The 24,009-nt window shown below is 43.6% G+C and overlaps 1 protein-coding gene across 4 annotated transcripts in view; it reads right to left on the bottom strand.

The window, feature by feature from the left end:
- Positions 1–560: 560 nt before the first annotated feature.
- PRKCB (protein kinase C beta) overlaps positions 561–24,009 on the bottom strand; it is a 388,392-nt gene continuing 364,943 nt past the window's right edge. For 3 of the 4 annotated variants that reach the window (XM_017534410.2, XM_037740591.1, XM_017534413.2), the window contains one exon: positions 5,283–6,634. In XM_017534410.2, coding sequence (XP_017389899.1) covers positions 6,476–6,634 — 159 coding nt within the window. In that variant the 3' untranslated portion in view covers positions 5,283–6,475. Of the gene's footprint in view, positions 1,212–5,282; positions 6,635–24,009 lie in introns of those variants that run through there. The other variant, XM_017534411.2, reaches the window with a different exon arrangement.

The raw sequence follows: 24,009 nt of genomic DNA, 5'->3' as shown, positions 1-24,009 counted from the left end.
AACAAAGAGTTCTCTCTGTACTGACACCAGACTTTCCTGACTTTTGTCATAGCTGGAATAAAATCTTTTGTATCTTGCGCTTGAGGGCTTAATAAACACGAATCACATTGGGTGGATGGCTGCACACATACCCTGATTATGGCCACAAAAAAATATTAAGGTCCTCAAACCTGTGACTCACAAATGACAAAGGTCTCAACCTCAAGTGGTTATAGCAGCCAGGGAAGTGGATGGAGGGTATAAGACAATAGGGGGTGGTGGAGACTGTGGCAAAATGAGAACACACACTACTTTTAAAGGAGGCAACCATTTCTCAGTTCTATAGAATTATTTCCTCATGGCAGCAGGCTCAGAGCTGCTAGTCTTTTGTTTCTTTTTTTAAGAGAATCTGAAATTCCAGGAATTTATGTAAAGTATCCTATTTTTTTCATGTTCACAATGTTCAATTAAATAAAATTCCATGTGAGTAAAATTAAGCTTATTTAATGGCCACAAACTGGATCTTCAGTTTGTAACCTCTGTAACATGGTCCAGTTAAGAAAAGGCATGTAAACATGAGCTTGCATATATTAATTCATTTAATCATATCAATTCTTAAACAAAAGATTTCCTCCAAGAGACAATAGTTCACAGTAACTGCAAAGCTTACTCACAATTTTTAAAAATATCGGTCATGCTTAGCATTCAAAGAAGATATTATAGAATAACTGTAAAAACTTTTACCAGGAACATCAGCTTCTGACTTGAAAAATTACAAATACTGAAGCATTTTGGTATCAGACACAGTAGTTTTGACATTGTCTGTTCATTTGATGAGTTTCTGGAAGTTTGGAAAATTGTACCTCTATAATTGGATAATGCGCTTATTCTAAACTAAACATTTTCAAATGTAGAAAACAAACTAGCAAGCTACGCATACAAAGAAAAGCCCTCTAAGACAAGCTCTCCACATGTTGAATGCCAGCATGTGCGCCGTGAATTCTGGAAGACTAGAATTGATACATACACTTGGCCTGAAGTCTTATACCCCAGGCTCAGTGAATGGGGTTTGCATTCACCTACACATTAATGACAAACTCTGGGTTAGTATAAGAGAAGCCAGCAAATTCATTTTGGTCCAAGTTCATGATGAAGAGTTTATCAGTGGGAGTCAGTTCCACAGGCTGTCTGGTGAACTCTTTGTCGAAGTTGGAGGTGTCTCTCTTGTCTCTCTGCCAAATGGAAAGTAAACACATTAACACAGCATAAGAAGGAGACAGGACCATGACACGCCAGTCATCGGGTGGCTGATGCCGTCTCATGAGCAGAGTCAGAAAGAGCCCTGTGCTGAAAATTTTTAGCAGCTGCAAGTACTAGCTTTCATTTCACATTGTATATTGGCTTGGGGATAGAAACATGGCAGAAATTTTCTAAGAAAAGAAATAAGTCATGGAATTTCTTTAAGAATTGCCATAAAGTGGTGTGTGTGTGGTGTTGTATTTTCTTTGGCTTTAGGAAGAATTGAATTGGAAGCTACTTATTACCATGCTTAATGTTGTAGAAATAATCATTAGGTAGAATGTCCTGGAGAAAACCATTCAGTAGTGACCCAGGTGGCCAGGTGACCTCTTACTTTGAAGAGGTGAACTGCGGCCCATCTACTCTGCCCCCAAGAAGGCAGAATGGCCATGTGGAGAAATCAGATCACTGCTTATGAAAGGAATTGACCACTGTCAGCTCAAAAATCCACCCATAGACTAGAATTGGGCCTTTGTCAGGCAGAAATTCTCTCCAAAGACATTTATAGCAAGTATCTAGTCAACAAACTATAGGAGACAAAATCTAAATCTTAAAGGAAGGTGCATAAGGGCAGCCTTAAAACAAAACAAAAACAAAAAACAAACTCAAAGCAACTTGATTATCCTAGTGAGTCTGGCATTTCATTTTTTTTTTTTTTTCAGTAGGGAAAGAAATTAACCCCCCATTTACTAGCAATTTTTTGGGGCAAGTCTTACCAGGGAACATCAGAACATGGGCTAATAAAGGAATCTGTATGATGCTCAGACCTCTTCAGGGTCCTTGCAAGCCTCTCGCCTTTCCCCATAATCCCCACACCCACCTGGGGGCAGGTAGAGCTGGAGTCCTCACCTCCTATATTTGACACATGAGACAACTGAGGCACAAGCAGGCAGGAGGACTTGCCCAAGACTGCAGTGAGTTTCTGATTTTTACCTGACCACATCGCTGCTACATAGGCCTCATCTCAGTCTCTTGGACTGGGGAGATAACCCAATGGCTGTTTTACTACAGGACAACCAAGGAAGAACACCTTGGATTCGCTGGTACCCTGCACATTCCCAAGCTGCTGCTAAAGTTGTGTCAGATTATAAAGGCCAGGGAGTCGGTACGGATTGACTGACTCATTAGCGTTTGAGCCATCACCAGCCAGGCTTCAGGTTTAGCCCCCTAATGGGCACTGGCTGCTAAGGAACCTCATTGTTGGGTTCAATCCCCTTTGTAAAACGCCTTTTACAAGACTTGATTCTTTGTGGCTGCTCCCCTGAGATAGGTAAAATGTCTCCATGGAGTTCTCTCCTTACTCTTGCCGTGTCTGTGTGGGAGTGTGGGAGTGAGGCAGACACACTGGTCTCAGGAATACACATGGTCAGAGTGGAGCAGGCTAAGATGCTGACGGAGCTGTTTCCTGGCTGGGGCCCATCCCTGCCACATCCCACCTGCCCTGTTTGTCGTATTCTGCCTGCTGTTAGCCTGTGGGTGCTACAGGAGTTTCCATTCCCCAGGCGCTCAGTGTGTCACTTCTGGTGTTCACAGCAAGGCTCAACTGCCTCCTCTTCCTTTAATATTATCTGTGCCTCTCTCTCCCCATCCCCACAAGTCACACTTTGGCATCCTTTAATTATCCTGACTGCTTTAGAAATTGCCTTATTTATTGTTTCTCTCCAAAAAACAATATTATTCTTGGAGAATTTCTTGGAGAGAAACAATAAACAGGGTCCTTGTCCACTTCTTCACTAGCGTATTTCCAGTGCCAAGAATAATACCCGGCACACAGTAGGCTGTTGTAATTATTAGTGGAATGAAGGAAGACTTGATTAATGATACGCCTCTATACTTTCTGCAACCTGTAATTACCCCCGAGCCAGAGACTTTACTCTGAGGCAAAACGATGGAATTTATTCCCATTGATCCTAAAGGTCTCCCAAATGGGCCACTGTCCCTTTTGAACCTCTGTATAAACTGAACTGTATTAGGGCCCTTAAAGGTCTGAGAGCTCCAGGACAGTGTGTGGGCCAAAAGGCAGGTATATTTGCAGCTAGACAACGCACAGCTGCGTTTTTATTATGTCTTCCTGGTCTCATCAACACTACTTCACTTTCCCTGCCTGTGGGCATCTTAGCAAAGATTCCCTTCTGGCCAGCCCCAACTTGGAAAGCCCTCCCCTCTGTTATGCTGCTGATGGCTAATGCTTCAGATGACCACATGGTATAGACAGGACTTGCCTTTATGGGCTTTGTCCTGTGGGCAGATCCCCAGATAAAATGCTCCTGGATTTTACCATAGAAGTTGAAGGAGAATGAGCCTCTCTGTTGAGATCATTTCTTTGAGGTGGATAGCATCTGAAGCCACATGAGAACAGTAGCACTCGTCCAAGGAGGGTTATTAATTCTACTAACCTCCTGTTAATCCCCCAAGAAGGCCCTTGTGGATATGGCCCCGTCCTTTCTTAAAAAAGCTCTGTTTCTCAGTTTCTTCTGCATTGGAAGTGTGGATAGGAAAGGACGTGGTAGAAATTCTGACTTTCATCAGAAGATTTCTCTAACCAACCCTCAGGACGGTGTGCTAGGGGAAAAGAGACTTTGGCTTGAGTATTTCTGCAAACTATTAAACTTTTGAAAAATAATGGCAAGAATTTGGAAAATGTAGGGTGCAGTGTATATAGATACACACTACCTACCTTCTTTCCTTCCCTCTTTTCTTTCTTTCTCTTTTTCCTTCCTTCTTTCTTTCCTTCCTTTCTTTTTCTTCCTCCCTCCCTCCCTTCCTTCTCTTTCCATTCTTTCTTTTTTCTTTCTTTAATTTTCTTTCTTTCTCTCTTTCTCTCTCTCTTTCTTTCTTTCTCTTTCTTTCTTTCTCTCTTTCTTTCTTTCTTTCTTTCTTTCGTTCTTTCTTTCTTTCTTTCTCTTTCCATCTATCCTACATTGTTTTCTAAAGTTGTCTTGGATCATTCATCAATGGCCTAGTGTTTCTCCATGGTTTTTGTCTTCCTGAGAGTATGTCCAAGCAAAATGAGATCATGACCCAACAACCAGATGAGGGACCTCACATCTTGCCTGTCTGTGGGCCTCGTTCAGGGATGCCTGTTGCCTTGTTACAGAGCAGAAACTGTCCTGCACTGAGGATCAGGACATCCAGGTTTTTATCGCAGCTGATTGAACTTGGGCAAGTTCCTTCCTCTCTCCAGATGCCAGTTTCTCAACAATAAAGTGAGGGGGCTTTGCTCTGATTTCCCTCCTTCTCTAACTGCCTAAACTTGTCCACTAGAACTTCAAGTTTGCTTCATCTTAGGTCCCAATTGCCACCACAATGGGCACAGCAGGGACGGTCCCCAAGCCTGAAGCAAGAGGACACACAAGGATGAGCCGCAGGAGACTTTGGCTAAACAGAAATCCAAACCCCACTTTCCTTAAAGATGAGACATCTTACTTCAAGGACGTTTGTCAAGTCATTAAAGTTCTCTTGATGGTCTCTCAGAAGCCCTGAAACTTCTGGAAATCACTTGGACTGTGATAAGAATTCTCTTTAGAGCTGCCTGAGAATAGCAGGACACAGCAGGCAAGGAGGAGGAGTCACCTGCTGTCTTAATCCGCTCAGGCAGAAATGAAATTTCTCCCACCCAAGGGTTTCCTTGGACTTCAGTGAGCTCACAAATCTGCTTGCTAGAAAGAATATTTAGTCCAAGCTGGGAAGAGTGGTGATTTCAATAAGAAAATTAAGAGCCCTGTTCACATTCCCAGCTGGTCTCTAAACTTGACTTTGGGCTCCAATATCCTTGGTGGCTCTGGCCAGGTCATCCCACCCCACTACTGGCCACCAGCAGTCCCTGAATGGACCACAGTCCCCGCCTTTCTGAGTGGCTGAACACTGGGGCCAAGATTAAAGCTCCACAGTTAGTTCCTTTCTCCTGAGTTCCCGTCTCAGTTCCCACTTTGTAGTTTAGGTTCATGTTTTTCAAAAAGATCAGTGTTCCTTGAAATATTATTTCTTCTTCTTTTTTTTTTTTAATTGTATCTTGATGCTAGAAGAAAAATGGCACATAACAGAGATCCAGATCCAAATGAACATTTCTACATACATCTTGCAAAACAACATCAAAGTGAGGAATACAACCATCTTTGTTTCAAGAAACGGTGTCTTTTTCAGAGCACGTAATTAGCTTTCTAAAGCCAGCCACAAACCTAGACAAATCCCATTCCTACAGACAGGAGTCTGCTATGCTCCACAGCCATCTTCTTGGGTAAATCAAAGCAGGTCGTCATTGTGGTTAATAACATTTGAACACATATTTTAAAGCATGTGTAACAATGTGAGTCACCTTTGTTTTTTTGTTTTGTTTTGTTTTCTTGTTTTTTTTTTTTTTTTTTTTTTTTTTTGAACAACAACAGAAACAAAACCCCAAAGCAAATAAAGTTTGAAATGTAATGTAAAACCAGGGCCCTCTGGGGGGCTTGCTAGAGTGACTGTTGTTTCAGGGAGTGGTGCCAAATGCCCTTTTCAAGTAGTTTAGGGATGAGAGTGATCAAAGACATAAAGTATCAGAAACTACAACATTGAGGTAGCACCCACACTGGTTGCCCTTTGACCCCTTGAAGTGCTTTTAGATTGAGACCCTCTAAAAGCACATTCTTGGAATTTTAGAAGAACTTCGATCATCTTAACTTTGAGTTAAAAAAAAAAAACAGACAAATAACATTTTATTTTGAGCATGTTCTTTTCAAGGTCTGGTGCCTCCAGAACAGGTGAAATAGAGGGATTCCTCTTAGGCAAAGCAACCATACACTTGGATACAAGCCAAGCTCCAGGCCCGGAAGTAGAAGAGTACTGCTAACATCCAATTATCCACAGATTGGATGGTTGGGGGTGAATATGGCAGTGCAGAAAAAGAGGGAGAGAAAGCAGGCATTTTCTCTCCCCATTGGGTCTACTTAGCTGACATGCTGCGGAAAATAAATTGTAAAAGGACTTTGATAATGTGTTAATTATGCAGCTGCATTTTCCATAGGCCATCTGCATAATCCCATCTCACAGAGATGCTTCCAAACTACCTGAGGACATTTGGGTTCTGAAACACCGTCACTCTAGTCTCGTCAGAAAACCAAACATGGATGCAACTTGGCAATGAAAAACATAAAAATGTCACCACAATAGGCGTTGAGCTTGAATGACAGAAATGAAGGACGGAGATCTACACATCTACTTAGCTCTTGACTTCGGGTTTTAAAAATTCAGAGTTAACAAAGGAAAATCCTTCGAATTCTGATTGGTCAATATTCCTGATGACTTCCTGGTCGGGAGGTGTTAGGACTGGTGGATGGCGGGTGAAAAATCGGTCGAAGTTTTCAGCATTTCGCCCACACTATGAGAGGGGAAGAAAAGAACTTGTGGTGGGTGGGAAAAAAAACAAAAACAAAGCCAAAATAAAACAGAACCTAGCATAACTGGGTGTGCTTTTCTCCAGTCCCCTCCCTTTCAGAAACTCAGAGAGGTTGTTTCAATGATCAGAAATGAGAGCAACATAAAATGCAAAATTCTCATGACCTTGGGTGCACGAGCTTGGATTCCCAACCTTCAGTTTTTTTTTTTTTTTTAGCTCATAAGCTGCTCCTGGTGTCCTCTGGGCAGTCAGGAGATGGATGGCAAAGGCATGAGATGGTGGGGCCAGAGGCATGTGGCATGTTCCCTCAACCCACCCCGAGGAGTCAGCCAAGCTCATCTGTTGGAAAACATAGGATTAAGGCACCTGAGATGTTTCAGGTGGTGCAAGATGCAAAGTAATGATCCATTTATACCTCACCTGGGAGATCCCAATATTTATAGCAGCAGACCCTTCAAAGTGCTGTCCTCCAGCTCTTAATCAGGAGAGTGGATGTTTTCCAACTCAACAGAATACAATTTATAAACTCCATCCCAACTGAAGATCTGGGTTTGATGCTTGCAATGCCTGGGCAACCACGAGGCCCCTGGTTAGCTGGATCAGTCATTGACCATTAAGTACAAAGTGCCAGGAGGTAAATTCAGCCATTCCCTCTTCAAACAGGAAGGAGGGATATGGGAGGAAATACAAACCATTGTTTGGTGAAGCAATCGGGTTCTAGAGAGAAAATCATTGCCATTTCTCACCCATCCTGCTGGTCTTTCTATAGCAAAAAGACCCCTATAGACGCCTATCTGAGCCAGAATTATAACATATATGTGTATGTACATGTGTGTGCCTGGTGCCTGCATGCATGAGTGCCTACACATGTACATGCTAATTCCCACCTTATGAGAAGGGGCAAATCACTAAATCTGGTGTTCCTTGTTCTTGGCCAGCAAAACCCATTTGCACAAAAGCTCCACGTGTTTCAAACACTGTGTCTATAGGAGGTAACCACAAGCTAATAGTATAATAGTAATAGGAGTAGTAATAATGCTGACTGCTGATATTTATTATGCACTTGCTATATGCCAGGACAAAATTGCCCTTTACTGGAAAGTTATTTATTTGCATTATCTTATTTAATCTTCCCAATGGCCCTATGAAGTGGGTATTGGTATCATCTCCATTTTATAGATGAGGGAACTGAGGCCAAGGAGATTATGTAATTTCTTCAAGGTCACAGAGCAAACCAATAGCAGAGCTGCATAATGAACCAGGTCCATCTGACATCAGAGTCCAAGTTCCTGTCTCCATTTTTACAAGCACAGTGGACAGCCTGGTGGCTCACTGACTAATGGAGTGGGAAAGGGGCCACCAGGAAGACAAAGATGGGGATATGAATTCTCTCTTTTTTGAATGACAGAGACTGTGGTTGTATGAACTGAGACAGAGAAAGCGGGAGAACTGAGAAAGATGATTAATTCCATTTTGGACAATGACTTTGAGGGGCTAGTGAAAGTCCAGGTGATGACTGGAGGGAATCAGAAGCATAGGTTCTGGGCTGGAGGTGGTACTTCACAACTGTAATCCCAGCACTTTGGGAGGCCAAAGTGGGCAGATCACCTGAGGTCATGAGTTCAAGACCAGCCTGACCAACATAGCAAAATCCCATCTTTAAAAAATTAGCTGGGTGTGGTGGTGCATGCCTGCAGTCTCAGCTACTCAGGAAACTGAGGTGACAGAATTGCTTGAGCCTGGGAGGTGGAGGTTGCAGTGAGCAGAGATTGTACCACTGTACTCCAGCCTGGGCAACAGAATGAGACCTCAACAAAAACAAACAAAAAAAAAACAACACACAGGTTCAGCAACTCAGGAGAGAGGCCTTGAAAAACCATTTTTTAAAGCACAGAATATGGGGAGTAGAAAAAGACAACAAGAGTAATAAAAACCAGTGAGCACTTTCAATGCAACAGGCATTTGCCAAGAGCTTCTGCATACATGACCTTTTTAATTCATGTGACAACTCTGTGAAATCGGTATTTTACTTCCATTTGCCCATGATAAAAATACCCCTTCAAGTGTCTTAGGAGAGCAGGAGAAGAACCAGGAAAGAATAGTATCAGACAAGCTAAGGACTGAGAGGACTCCCAGGAGAAGCGCATTGGGATAAGTAAAATATCTTTAAGAGGTCAAATAGGAGAGTTGCAGACAATGGCTTACTGCAGTTGGCAACTGGGGTGATACTGATGAGAAATGGAGGGCTGCCCCTGAACATCAGCCACTGGAAGAGTGAAGGTACATTGAGAAAGTGAAGAGGGGCAGGCTCATCTTCAAAGCCTTTTTGTTTGCAAGGGAAGCAAAAGTATTTGATGCGCATGCGAGAGACTTAGGTCTCTAAGAGCTTCTGCTTTCTGCTCACTCCTTAAGCCCAGAGTCTGTAGACTGAATTCAAATCCTGGCATTATGCTGCCCACTATCTGTGCAACTCTGGGCAACTTACTGCAAGTCTCAGTTTCCCCTTTTGTAAAACAAGAGCAATTCTAACTCCTATCGCATTGGGGTTGTGATATGAACATAAAATGAGAGAACGCAAGCAACAGGCATTGAGTATATGCTCAATGCATCATAGCGCCAAGTATTATTTAGTTCCCGTTTGGTAGTTCCCGTTTCTACTCCAAATCCCTACAGACAGACAGCATATGTTTCCTATAATAGGGCATTTTCATGGTCTTTAAGTTTTAAATACTAAGGAAACAGTCTTGAATTTTTAAAAAGACTCTTCTCAGACTTAAGAAAACCTATTTGTTATTCCAAGCTCAATTGTTTCTGCTGATTGTTGTCTTTGGCTTCAGGTCTCAGAAAATGAGAACTCTCTGAAACAGTATCAAGACTTGAGGTCCGTTCTGCCGGCCAGTGGAGGGAAACTCCCACAGAAGGATGACCCTTTAGGGTAAACTCAGTGTGGTTAGGCTTATTGTCCAGATTCATTCATTTGTTTATTCATTTTCTCATTCAAGATGGATTTATTGAGTACCTACTATGTGCCTGGCTCTGTGCTAGCAGAAAATGATATAAAATCCATGCTTCATGGAACTTACATTCTACTGGGGAAGGCAGACAACAAACAAACAAGAATGTAACTGTAAATGTAAATATACATTTTAGTGCCAGATAGAGATAAATGATGTTAAGAAAAATAAAGCCAAGGCCAGGCGGGGAGGCTCACAACTGTAATCCCAGCACTTTGAAGGCCAAGGCTGGTGGATCACAAGCTCAGTTCAAGACCAGCCTGGGCAACATAGTGAAACCCCGTCTCTACCAAAAATACAAATATTAGCTGGGTGTAGTGGTACACACCTGTGGTCCCAGCTACTCAGGAGGCTGCAGTGGGGGAATCGCTTGAGCCCAGGAGGCAGAGGTTGCAGCCTGGGCGACAGAGTGATATCCAGTCTCAAAAAACAAAACAAAAAAAAAGAAAAGAAAAGAAAACAGAAAAAGAAAGCCAGGACAGGGGGTGGAGCGAGAGTGATGCCATTTTCAGCTTGGAGGAAATGGCCTTTGAGCAAGATCTCAGTGGAGTGAGAGAGGGTACCCTTTGGATGTCAGGAGGGAAGGTATTCCAGGCAGAGGGAACCACAAGCTCAAAGGCCCCAAGACGGAGCTCACCTGGCAGAGTCCCCAGGCAGCAATGAGGTCAGAATGGCCAGAGCAGAGTGACCAAGGGGTAAGAGTGGGCCAGGAGCCAGAGCAGGGTTCCTTGATGGCCATGTAAGGACAGTGGATTTTCATCTCAGCTCGATGAGAAACTGCTGGAAAATGTTGAGCACTGAATGATATGATGACTTATGTTTTGTTTTTATAGTATTTCTTTTTTTTTTTTTTTAAGAGATATGGTCTTGCTCTGTTGCTCAAGCTTGAGTCAGAGGCATGATCATAACTCACTGCAGCCTCAAACTCCTGGGCTCAAGCGATCCTCCCACTTTAGCCTCATGAGTAGCTACGACTACAGGTATGCACTACCATGCAGGACTAATTTTTCATTTTTTTTTTTTTTTGGTAGACACGGTGGTGGTGGTGGGTCTTGCTATGTTGCCCAGGCTGGTCGCAAACTCCTATCCTCAAGTGATGCTCCCACCTCAGCCTCCCAAAGTGTTGGAATTCCAGGTGTGAGTCACCAAGCAGGCCATGACTTACATTTATTAAACAGGATCACTGGTGTGGTGTACAAGGATGGATTAAATGAGCGAGGTACAATAATGGAAAAAGTGCTACCAGTGAGGAGGTGGTTACAATAATCCAGGTCAGAATGATGGGGGCTTGAAGGCAGGTGATTTGTAGGGGATGGAAAGAGGCATTCAGATGTGGGGTATGTTCTGAATTCAGAATTGACAAGATTTGCTGATGGATTGGTATGGGGCATGAGAGAAAGAGAGGAGCTGTGGGTGACCCTGACATTTTTGGCCTCAGCCATTTAGTGAGTGAGGAACATGAGGAGTAGAGCCTATCTGAGAGGGAAATTGAGTACTTGCTTTCCCTTATGATAAGTTTGAGATTCCAGCAGACATGTCAAGGAGTCCTCTAGGCTGCAGTGTTGGGACTGCAGAGGTTTGGGGAGCTGGACTGGTGGCCGTGGCATCAGGGAGAGACTGCCGCAGTCATCCACAGGAGAGGGATGATGGCTAGGACTACAGAAAAGGAAGGTGGGGCCGAGAATAAAGAGGTGCTGGTGGCAGGGACTGCTGGTACGGCATCCTGGTGTGGCTAGAAGGCAGAACTCTGGGTGTTTTTCTTTGGCCTGGGTGTTAGAGCCCAAGCCAGCTGGCATAGGAAGCACATTAGCTGAAACATGGGGTGTCTTCGGGGACCATTTTTCTTTAAAAAAACATCAATTTCCCATCCACACCAGAAGGCTGTTGCTTTGCCTGGGCCTCCCCAGAGGCTGTGGTGGGAGACAGTGAAACAGCTTCTGGCAGCTCTGCAACCTCCCTCTCCCTCTCCCTCTCCCAGCTCCCTCCTGCCTTGGAGAACAATGAAATCTTTAAGTGAGATGGCACAGAGGAGACACAAGAACAGGGGTTAACCAAGGGGGCATGATACAGAGGGAGCACGATTTCCCTGCTAATCAGCAGCTTAGGCGGTGGAAGGGTTGGGGAGGGGGGCGTGGGGAGGAGGGTGCTGGCAGATCACAGCCTCCCTGTTAAGTGTTTCTGTGTTTCTCAAATGGAGCTGTCACTGACCATTAGCTTCAGGAGCGTTCCCTAAATGGAGACGTCAGCCCTTGGGAGACACAGCCCAGATCAGCTTCCAGCCTGCTGTGTCCTTGAAGTATGGGCAGCTCGGGGGCTGGGATCTAATTACAAACACACCTTGGATTGCACCTGCCTCTCTGGCTTGTCTTGGGTGAACACTTTAGCCTTACTCAGCTTAAAAAAAAAGGAAAAGAAAAGAAAATCCAACCCCCTTGTCCTCGGGGTACACCAATGAGCCTCCTGGAACAGGAATGAGGGCCAGAAACCAACTGGGTTATTTAAACCACAAACACATCTTTCAGGATTAGGGAGAGGAGTAAGAAGGTTGACTCGTTGAATCATGCTCCTGAATTTAAGAATCTAGGCAGTTTGAAAAGCTTATCTGTGACCTGTTACACATAAGCTCTTTTTCTTTCTCTCTTCTTTTAAAATTTCTGTTTCCTTGTGTTAATAACAGAGTCTTGCTGTTGAGTGTGGAGTTGGCTTGGTCACCACTGCCAAACGGATCTCTTTTGTTGTTTTTGTTTTGTTTTGATTTTTGAGACAAGGTCTTGCTCTGTTGCCCTAGTTGGGGTGAGATGGCATGATCACAGCTCACTGCCGCCTTGAATTTCTGGGCTCAAGGGATCCTCCTGCCTCAGCCTTGAGAGTAGTTTGGGACCACAGCTGCACACCACCATGCCCAGCTAAAGGGATCTTTTAAAGATGCTGCCCTAACAGGAAATGGAGACCATCCTGGACAACATAGTGAAACCCCATATCTACTAAAAATACAAAAATTAGCTGTAGGTGTTGGCATACACCTGTAGACCCAGCTACTTCAGAAGCTCAGGCAGAAGAATTGCTTGAACCCAGGAGGTAGGGGTTGCAGTGAGCTGAGACCATGCCACTGCATTCTAGCCTGGTGACAGAGCAACACACCATCTCAAAAAAAAAAAAAAAAAAAGATGCTGACCAGGGGTATGCCATTTCCCTGCTCTTATCTGCAATAGCTCCCCATTGCCTAAAGCCCACACTCCTTAGCATGGCTTAAGGGGCCATTTAGGATTTGTTTCTGGACACCTGGTCAACAGCCCCTTCCCCACCCATATTCCCCACCCATATTCCCCACCCCCTGAGACACCCTCCAGCTGTACTGAAATATTTCCAGTTCCTGAAACACCCATGAACTCTTGGAGGTGACTTCAAGCCTCTGCACAGGCTGTCTCCTCTGCCAGGAACACTTGCCTCCCACTCCTTCCCTGCTCACCCAGCTATCTCCTGTGTATCCTTTCTGTCCCCAGAACAGTGTCGCTTCCTCCACGAGGTTTTCCCTGACCGCTCCTCTATACTCCTGGGTTTATCCCATCAAGAGTGTTCATCAAAGAATCATAAGAGAAAAAAGAAATTGGGAATCTACTATGGACCAATAGGGAAAACAGTTAAATAAATAATGATACATCTATTTGATGTATTACCATGCAAAACACTCTTAGAAATTAAAAGAAGATGTAGAAGAATATTAAATGACATAGTTATACATAATTACTAACAGTGTGTACAATATGTTCCCATTCTATAAATTATACACACAAATGTATATGTAATATCTGTACACATTCTATATATAGGCTTTATATACAGATTAGAAGAATTACAGATGGATTTAAGTTTTTCCTTTTTCCCTTTATGCTTGATTACGTTTTAAAAAATTTGCATAACAATCAGATATTGTTATTATTTCGTAACAAAATAAGTTATGAAAACTATTTTAAATGAGAGAGCAATTATCATGGAAGAAATTAAAAAATAGAAATAAAGAGAATGGGAGTATTTGGGTAAATTGTTAAGGTTAGCCTGATGCTATTTAATGCGCTTCATCTTAGTAAAACACTCTAAGACAGTAGAAGAATTGCTTGAGGCCAGGGGTGTGAGACCGGCCTGGGCAACACAGCAAGACCCTGCCTCTACAAAAAAATTTTAAAACTTATCAGGGCATGATGGCACATGCCTGTAGTCCCAGCTACTTGAGAGGCTGCAGTCAGAGGATCGCTTGAGCCCGAGAGGTCGAGACTGCGGCAAGCTATAATTGTGCCTCTGCATTCCAGCCTGGGTGACAGGGCTGGAATGAAACAAAATGAAACAAAAAAACCTCTAAAAGAAGTGACTGCCTTGATGTGTATTTTGGTGCTAATGGATGATGAGGAAGGCTAATATTTGGGTCTTGTCCATCCTCTGCCTAGCAGTATGCCTGACACTGGTAAAACATAAGAGGGTACCTCTTGTCCTCATAGAGCTTAAGGTCTAGCAGAGGACACAGGTGTACACACAGGCCACTGCATGGGACCATGGGACAGGTGCTGCCATTGAGCATAGAGGAAAGAAACCCTAGAAGGATCAGGAACATTGTCTGGAGGAAGCAATATCTCACTTGAGTAGGACCTGCAGGAGAGACATCACATCTTTGGAGGAGGGAAAAAGAAAGAGGCTGGAGAAGAAATGGAGGTGAAAAGAGGGCATGGACAGGGTAAGATGGTGGAGGAGAGGATAAGGCTCCTCCTCCTTGCTGTCTTTTGCCTACCTGAGTTGATAACATGAGGCTAGTGGCTCAGGGGAGCTACTTGCCCAGCCCTCATCAAGTACACCAGGGCACCCTGATGAGAACAAGATCAGAAGGTCATGGTGAAAAGATGTCCAAGCTACAGAGCTTAGGCAAAAAGACAACAGTGTCTTTCTTTTTCAAATGTGCACATCCAGTGAAATGCAGGCTTGTTTCTAAGCCTTCCAGTTTCCCACAGCTGAACACAGGAGAGACCCACCCAGGGAGAATCAGTTGCATGAAGCTGCACACACATTTGATCATTTTAAAAAGTCATTTGTGGACCAAGGCTTTTCTTTCAAACAGCGTCGGGTAATATTCAGCATGGTCTGGGCTTAGGCAGAAAAAAGAAAGATTCAAGTCTTCTTTTTCTGCTACTAAGGAAGGTCCCTTACAATCAGGAATCTTTTCTCTTATGACTATTTGGGGAAGAAGTCAGCAGGAGAGGGGACTTTTGGGTTTTATACTAAGTCTATTTTGTTTGCTTTTGCTTAATTTTCATTAAAAAAAAAAAAATTCAGTGTCTTGATTTCCTCCAGATCTCAGTTTAAATGCTACCTTGTCAGAGAAGTGGCTCCAGATCACCTTCAAATAAAGTGCATCCCTCATCCTCCCCTCCTGTTGTTCTCTATCAAGATACTCTATTCATTTCTTTCACAGAAATAAGATCTGGCATAATTATTAATACATGTTCATTCACTCTTTATTGTCTATTTCTCATCTAGACTATAAGCTACATGAGAGCAAAGTCACATCTGTTTTATTCACCACTGCATTTCTAAGATCCGGGCACAAAAAATTATTAAGCGGACACATCATAGTGTATGTTAAACACTAAGTATGAGCCAGAAATTGTGTTAAGTGTTTTGCAAGCATTATCTGTTTAATTCCCCCCAAAGCACTAAGAGGTCCCTGCTGTACAATGAAAAAGTGGGTTTAGAGAGTCTGAGTATCTGACCATGATTAGATCCTAGGTTTAACAAGAGATCCACAAGCACTTTGGAGGCCAAGGCGGGCGGATCACCTGAGGTCAGTAGTTCAAGACCAGCCTGACCAACACGGTGAAACCCCCATCTTAAAAAAAAAATAAACAAATAATAAAAAATAAAAAACAAGAGATCCAGACTCTTCTATCAGTATTCTACATTTATTGCAGAAACAAACAAGCTATTAAAAAGCACTGAGAGGCCAGGCACGGTGGCTCATGCCTGTAATACCAGCACTTTGGGAGGCCTAGTTGGGAGGATCACTTGAGGCCCTTTGGGAGACCCACGTGAAAGGATCACTTGAGGAGTTTGAGACCAGCCTGGGCAACATAGCAAGAACCTGTCCTTACAAAGAATTTTTTAAAAATTGGCCAGGGATAGTGGTACATGCCTGTAGTCCTAGCTGTTCAAGAGGCTGAGGCAGGGGAAATTCCTTGAACCCAGGAGTTGGATGCTGCAGTGAGCTACGACTGTTCCACTTAACTCCAGCCTGGGTGACACAGCGAGACGCTGTCTCCAAAAAAAAAGTAATAATAATAATAATACTTTTTTTTTTTTTTTCAGGCAAAGTCTCACTCTGTCAACCAGGCTGGAATGCAGTGGTATGATCTTGGCTCACTGCAACCTCTGCCTTCCGGGTTCAAGAGATTCTCCTGCCTCAGTCTCCCAAGTAGCTGGGATTACAGGTGCCCGCCACCATGCCCAGTTAATTTTTGTATTTTTAGTAGAGATGGGGTTTCACTATGTTGGCCAGGCTGGTCTCGAACTCCTGATCTCGTGATCTACCTGCCTCAGCCTCCCAAAGTGCTGGGATTATAGGTGTGAGCCACCATGCCCAGCCATAAAAAATGTTAAAGCACACAAAAGAATCCTTTGTAATTCCGACACCCCAAATCTCTATTATGTTAACATCTTGGTTTGTATGCTAGATGGCTGGATGAATAGATGAATGGATGCTTTTTAGTTTTTAGACAAAGGTGGAATCATGACTCTGTTCTTTTGCTTGCTTTTTAAAAGAAGCTAGATGAAATACACTCAAACATCTTCCCATGTCAACAGAGTATCATTTTTTTTCTTATCTGTTTTTCACCATTCATCCTAAACCCACATTGCTGGCTTCAAGTAAACTCACCCTCAAATAGTAATTATCCCTTCTATTTGCCTATCTTTTTATAACTTTGATTCCCACAAGGCTGTGAGATAGGCAGGAAAAGGATCATCTCTACCTAACAGATAATTTTAAGAGTTAACAATTTGTTCTGAGTCATATGGGGTCAAGTAGGAGAGCCAAGATCCAGAGCCCATCTGTTCAATTCCAAAGCCCATGGGCTTTCCATTACATCCCGTTGCTTCATACAATGTATCTGATTGTGCGGCATGGACTTAAGAGTTAAGTTGACCCGAGTACCAATCCTGGCTCCAACAATTCCCAGCTACACAACCTTTAAGCAAGTTAGCTAAGTCCCCTAAGCTCAAGTTCCTTGTAGGGTGTGGCGAGGATGACTTGATAAAATGCACATCAAATACGTAAAACAGTAGCTGGTGGCTGCTGCTGAGGGCTGACTGACCCAGTCCTGTCCATGAGTAAGTCTGATAGGGTGTGGCTGTGCTCTGGCTTGAAAGAGGTCCTGTAAGCTCTGCCACACCCCAAACTCAACCCATACTCCCATCCCAATTACAAGCAGAATGAGGACCTGCCAGTGCTGCTTAAGACATAGAACAGGAACCTTCCCACTAAGTATGGTGCATCATAGCAGCAACCTACAAGACAAAGCCAGGCCCCGGGGTTCCCAGTTAGAGGACATAGGAAAAATATGCATACCCTGGGGAGCAAAAGGGATGTATTTCCAGTCTCACCAAACCCTCACTTCCTTAGAAAGACATTTCAAGTAGATTCACACACCATCTCTGTGCTGTTTTTCATATGCCATTTGGGGGGCATGTTGTGGTTATTTTGAAGAAACTGCATTTGTAACAGAATAAAAAATAAGCTTTCTCTTTCCCTTTCTGGGTCACGAGCAGGCCTCAACCCTCCAAATTCAACTGTCACTGGAAGTCTTCTTGGAGTTGGAATTTCTATTGGAGGTGGCTGTGAAGGCAGCAAGAACATCAGCAAATGTGGCAATATGGTTTGAATGTATTGCCCCCCAGCAAAGTTCATGTGCTGGAAAATTAATCCCCAGTGGAACAGTGTTGAGAAGTGGGAATTTCTGGAGGTGACTGGATTAATGGTATTACTGTGGGAGTGAATTTCTTTAAAAAGTAAGTTGCCCTCTCTCATGTGCTCTCTTGCCATGTGATGCCTTCTATCAGGTTACTATGCAGCAAGAAGGCCCTCCCCAGACACAGCCCCTAATCTTGGACTTCCCAGAACCATGAGCCAAATAAATTTCTTTTCATTATAAGTTATCCAATTTCAGGTTTTTTTCTTTTTTCTTTTTTTTCTTTTTTTGAGGCAGGGTCTTGCTCTGTCACTCAGGCAAGAGGATTGCTTGAGCCTGGGAGGCTGAGTCTGCAGTGAGCTGTGATCATGACACTGTAGCCTCGACCTCCCAGGCTCAAGCAATCCTGCCTTAGTCACCCAAGCAGCTGGGACTACAGGCATGTGCCAGCACACCTGGCTAATTTTTGTAATTTGTGTGTCTGTAGAGACAGAGTTTTGCCATGTCCCCCCAGGCTGATCTCAGACTTCTGGGCTCAAGTGATCTGCCCACGTTGACCTCCCGAAATGCTGGGATCACAGGCATGAGCCACTGCACTTGGCCCCAGTTTCAGGTATTCTTACGGCAGCACAAAACAGACAAAGGCAGACACACAATGTCATAAAAATGAAGGAGAAGAAGACTTAAAAAGGAGGAAGATACTCTGCATTTATCCTACAGATAAACTCACGAATATAGGAAACTAGGAAGTTATTCAAAGGGTGATGTAGGGTTAGATGTGCAGATAAGAAACAATCTCCAAGATAGAAGGGAATAAAGCAAGACACAGAAATTGTACATGGCATGCTAACATCCTTGTGTGTGATGTAGACAATTTCTGGGCTTGAACACATCTTCTCTAGAAGGTCACACAAGAACCTGGTTGCAGTCGGTGGCTCTGGGAAGGAGAACCGAGAAGGCTAGCTAGGGTGAGGGGAGTCTTAATTTCACTTTGTAGCTTTTGACGCTGCTTAAATATTTTATTTGTTCATTTTTTTTAAAGGAGAAAGGGTTAGAGCACCTAATAATATGGTGAGGCCAAGAAAGATGAGGCAAACTTATGAGAGGAGGCAGTTTTCAGGCCATTGATGACTCAATGAGAAAAATATCAATAGGATGGTGGAAGCAGAAGCCAGATTGCACCAAACTGAGGAAAGAATAAATTGTCATCAAGTGGAAATAGGAAGAACTGGCAACTCTTTCAAAAATGTGTTTGTATGCAAAGTAAGGCAGGGCAGTAGCCCTAGCAGTAGTAAGGGTAGTAGTGGAGGATTCCCAGGTTTGAGGAAGGGGATTTTTATCATGAAAAAGACCTAGCAGGTTTATGCACAAAGGAGAAGACCAGGAGTCAGTGCAGACAGCTGCTGCTTTTGCCTAGCAAGCAGGCATTGCCTTTTCTTCTGGTGACAGTGGCTTTACTTTTCTTCAAGGATGCATTCCCTCTCTTCTTTCAAAATGTCTGATTTAGATGGGACACTCCTTCTCTTCTTTCAAAATGTCCGGATTAGATCCAGTTCCCTCGCAAAGAGGGGCAGGTGACCCAGGCCCAGCCAATCAGCGTATCCATCCCCCTGGTGCAGTGAGCGATTCCTTTGGAGATGGACATATGACCCAATGCCTTCTCCTGAGACTGAGTCCTAGGCTGCTGGGATTTTATAAAAAGGAAGTCCTTTTTTGGGGGGTAGAAGTTGCAGAGATAATGGGACATAAACTGGGAGCTGCTATGTGCCCAAGAAAGCCTTCTGAGAATGAAGAGCGAAGCCCATGCGGTGGGAAAGTAATCCTAGCTGATAGAGAGAAATGTTTTCCTGCTGGCATTGTTTGGGACCACAAGCCATCTACATCTGAATACCATCATTGTCTTTCGCTTAAAAGTCAATTTAAATCGGGTTCCTGTTTGAAGCTATAGAGGCTTTGCTGATTCAGAGAGAAGCTGTAGACACAAACTAAATAGGGAGGTATGCATGAAGAATTGAGAGGGTGGAGACCAGAGCAGGGGTGAGGGTAAGTCTCACATGAGTTGGGGGAGGGAACATATATTTGCCAAGACATAGACGGAAGCAGGGCAAAGAAGTCAAGACGACTATGGAGGTCAGGGAGGTGGCAGGGAGCTGAGGGTTTCTAACCTGTGGGCACCTACGGGGCCTCAATCTTCCTCATGATTTAGGGCAGAAGGCCCCATCCCTGGGCCATGGACTGGTATCAAAATAACAATAATAACAACAAAGTCCTGCATCCATTAAGTGGAGTGCCAGCTTTTGTTTGTTTGTTTGTTTTTGCCATGGTTCTGTTATATTCCCTGTGTAAGTCACTTGGGCAAATCTCTAGGCCTCTGCCCATCTATAGAATGGAGCAGTTAAATTCCACTTCTGAGGTCATCTTTCAGCTATCGACTTCAGTTATATTATATTTCAGTTGTTATTCCCAGACATAACCTTACATTTTCATGCTCTCCCAACACGCAGCCTTCCCATCTATCATTTCAATTCAAACTGTTGGCTTTTCTGCCAGGGGATATCTCAAAGTCATGTATCTGGCAGGTTCTATGGTTGACTGTGCCCCCACAAAGTTCATGTGTTAGAGACTGAATCTCCAGTGCAACAGTGTTGAGAGGTGGCACCTCATGAAGACTTAACACCATTATCTTGGGAGTGGCTTCCTGATAAAAGGGATGAGTTTGGCTCCCTTTCTTTCCCCCGCATGTGACATACACATATGCACATGCGCACACATGCACACACACATACATGCACACATACACACACATGTATGCATACTCTCTTTTGCCCTTCCCCTTCTGCCATGGAAGACACAGTAAGAAGTCTCTCACCAGATGCAAGCCCCTTACCCTTAGAATTCCTAGCCTCCAGAATGGTAAGAAATAAATTTCTTTTCTTTATAAATTACCTAGTCTGCGGTATTCAGTTATAGCAACACAAAATGAACTAAGACAGCAACTGGTTTAGGAACTTCGCTTGGCTCAGGAACCTGCCAATTCCAGCCATCTAAAGGGAGCCTGGTTTGATCTGAAGTTTAAATGGGTTACCCATGGGTATGTAGACAGGTGGAGAGAGACAGACTCCAAGCTATGTGTCCTAAATGGCTCTTGGCTATTTGTTAGTCAGTATATAAATGTAGGTTGATATTTTCACTAAGATCTCTCCAAACTCCACATAATGGATACCCCAAAAGAACAACGGGAACTGAGTGGGGAAATCTCTACTCCTTAATGAGCCTGTCTCGACTGTCTCATTTCAATGCTGCCATGCCCTCTTTCAGAGGTTAGTGGATGTATGCTGTCTTTGCCAGCCTTAAAATCAAAGCCTTAAGGAACAAATACGATTTGCATCTCTTAAAATCCTGCCAGCGAGTTACAAAAGGTGTGAAGATGCTACTTATTTGTTGCAATATTTTAAAATAAATTTAAATCATTTGAATTGTAAGACTACACAGTCTTTTTCTATTATGTAATAGACACCATTTGATGGTGTTATCATGACTCTCTCCTGTCAGCACAACCACAAACCTTACCAGGGGCTCCAAGTGCTTCTAATAATCTTTACAAGGGTCTTGGGCAGTGTACAGTCCAGGGATCAAATCCTGGCTCCTCCGCTTTCTAGTTGCTAGACCTTGGGCAAATGTCTTACCTTTTCCAAGCTCTAGTTCCTCATCTATAACATGGTGATAACCCTACCTTATAGGGTTGAGAGAATTAAATGAGGCAATGAATAGAAGGCATTAAAACAGTGCCTGATGCCTATAAGAATTCAACATATTTTCTAATATATTTGAACAGTAAAGGGTTTTATGAGAATTATTTTAAATCACAATTTTCAAAAAGGAATTGTTCTCCTGAGTATTTGATACTTTGGGGGAGTTAGGTTCTGTGCTTAAATAAATCATTTTGAGTAAGTGTTAGATCCTTTTCTTAAGCCTTGAATTTGGAGTTTTAACAGCAAACATACAAAGGTTACGCTTTCCGGCTTCAATTCAGAAATGTCAGCACATCAAATACACACATTCAGACACACACACACAGAGGCACTCACTCATACAGTGTAAAGGGCAATTGGGTTTGGAAGAGAATGTCACATGAACAGAATTGCAGCTCATTAAAGCAGTACTTGAAGCTTTTGACCTCAGCTACATAAACAATGTTTTCGGATGACAGAATTGCCAAGAAACCAACTCCTGTAAGTATGATTTAGTTTCTGAAGCAGTTCAGCATTTAGGCTCTCAGAGGATACGGGCAATGGGATGTGAGCAGATAACCCATGTAGTATTTTGGAAATGATACTAACAGAGCACAGGACAAGGGCCTTTGCAAGCTATAAAAGTTTGCCAGGTTTTCAGCCTTTCCTAACGTGCAGATGCCTCAGAATTATGGGGCTTTCAGTAAAGTGCAGATAAAAATAGGCAACAAGAGCAGAAATGATTGGAATCAGTCTGTCATACAAGTGGACTTCAACTCTGGGAGGCCTGACACAGGCTAGAATGGCAGGAAGGAGGGAATGAGTATTCTAGTGATGTCTAGGTAGGACTGATGGTTGCTTCAATGTAAGCAGCAGGGGAAAGAGGCTCTTACTGTCTACTTCTCATCAAGTTGTACTCCTTAAGCCCTGCCCAGGGAGCACTGATGATCAGATGCATCATATTTTAGAACACTTGACAATTTGGTTGACCACATTTTAGAACAACTGATGATCTGATTGATCATATTTTAAAAGAATACTAGAGTCATGTTTACTAGTGGGCAGATCATTGTACACACACTCTAGCACTTAACACTCCACAGGTGCCAGGCACAGTGGCTCACACCTGTAACTCCAGCACTTTCAGAGGCAGAGTGGGGAGGATCACTTGAGGCCAGGAGTTTGAGATCAGCATGGGCAGTTAATTAAAAAAAAAAAAAAAACAGAAAAAACAAATAAATAAAAAGCAGAGAAAACTCCCCAGACTGTAATGAAGCCGACTTAACTTTCTCTTCCTCTTCACCTCGCTGCTTCAATGCTGCTAGCTGGGTTGTCTTCTTACGCAGCTGAATCCTTGTGCCCCGGGCCCATCCCCCTACCCAGTTTTCACAGTGAGCCCTCCGTTAGGTGTAATGGACACTATGGGAGCCTTTCAGAGGAAGGGTGACAGGACCTCATTAAGGCAATTCATGACAACGCATGAATGACATCAAACTCTCCATTAGGCATTTCAATGTGAACATATTACCTAGTATATCTTGTCCTGCGGCATTATAGCTCCTTGTACTACTACTTCTGCAACAACATATGCTCACACATGCCGAAGGCTCAATGCACCTTTTGCTACAACTCAGCAAAATGCTAAGCTGGATCCCAGACACAAGGGCATTCCCTGGGCACAGCCCTCAGCCACAGCACCCTCCGATATCACTACATCCTTTGCATTGACAGGAGTAAGTCCAGCCAAGTGCACAACCATGTGATCCTGCTCGATGCCCTGCAAGCCAGCCCTCTGTACCACAGAAGCTTTCCTGACCATCTATTTCATTCATTCATCCTATTGCTGGACCAAACTCTTGGCTACCATGTTTTATACTTGAGGAGCAATCATGTGGGCAGTCTGCAGGGACTCACGTTCATCAGTGCCTTCATGCCCCTATGAGACAATGACTGAATACCTACAAGGTGCCAGGAAGTAGGGAGGACCTGGAGACGTCAAAATGAGCACAACTTGGGGGTTCTCAAACAGCTCCAACCTGTCCAGGCTCCTATCACTTCTTGCCTGGATTATGGCAAGAGTCTTCACCAGTCTCCCTGATTTCGCCCTTGCCCCTATAGCACTTAGAGCAATCCTTTAAAAACCCAAAGTCAGAACATGTTATTTCTTGGCTCATGAGCTGGATTAAAAGCCAAAGATCCTTCAGTGGTCTGTGCTTTCCCCTGGCCTCTCTAATCTCATTCCCTTTTCCTTTTTCCCTCAACCCCTCAGCTCAGTCACCTGGACTTCTTACTCCCCCTTGACCATGCCAGGCAAGCTCCTGCCTCAGGGCCTTTGCATCTGCTACTACCGCCCAAATCACTCTTCCCTCTCATCCAGATATATATATGGCTCTCACCTCCCTTATCTTCTTACTGTATTTGCTGAAATGTCATTTTCTCCACCTCCTCTATTATATGGACATCTCCCTGACCTGGCTCTTCCAATCTCCATTCCTACTTCAGCTTCTGGCATAATGTTTATCAACTTCTGACACAGTGTACATTTCATTTGTTTCTATGTTTATTATTTTGCCTACTCTCCCTAGAATATAAGCTCCATGAGGACAGGGATTTTAACTATTTTTAATGCTGTGTCCCCAGCACCTAGAAGAGAACCTAACCTCAGC

The sequence above is a fragment of the Cebus imitator genome, unplaced genomic scaffold (assembly GCF_001604975.1).
Source record: "Cebus imitator isolate Cc_AM_T3 unplaced genomic scaffold, Cebus_imitator-1.0 Scaffold85, whole genome shotgun sequence".
NCBI lineage: Eukaryota > Metazoa > Chordata > Mammalia > Primates > Cebidae > Cebus > Cebus imitator.
The sequence above is the reverse complement of the archived record's forward strand: the minus strand, read 5'-3'. Positions and strand labels throughout refer to the sequence as shown.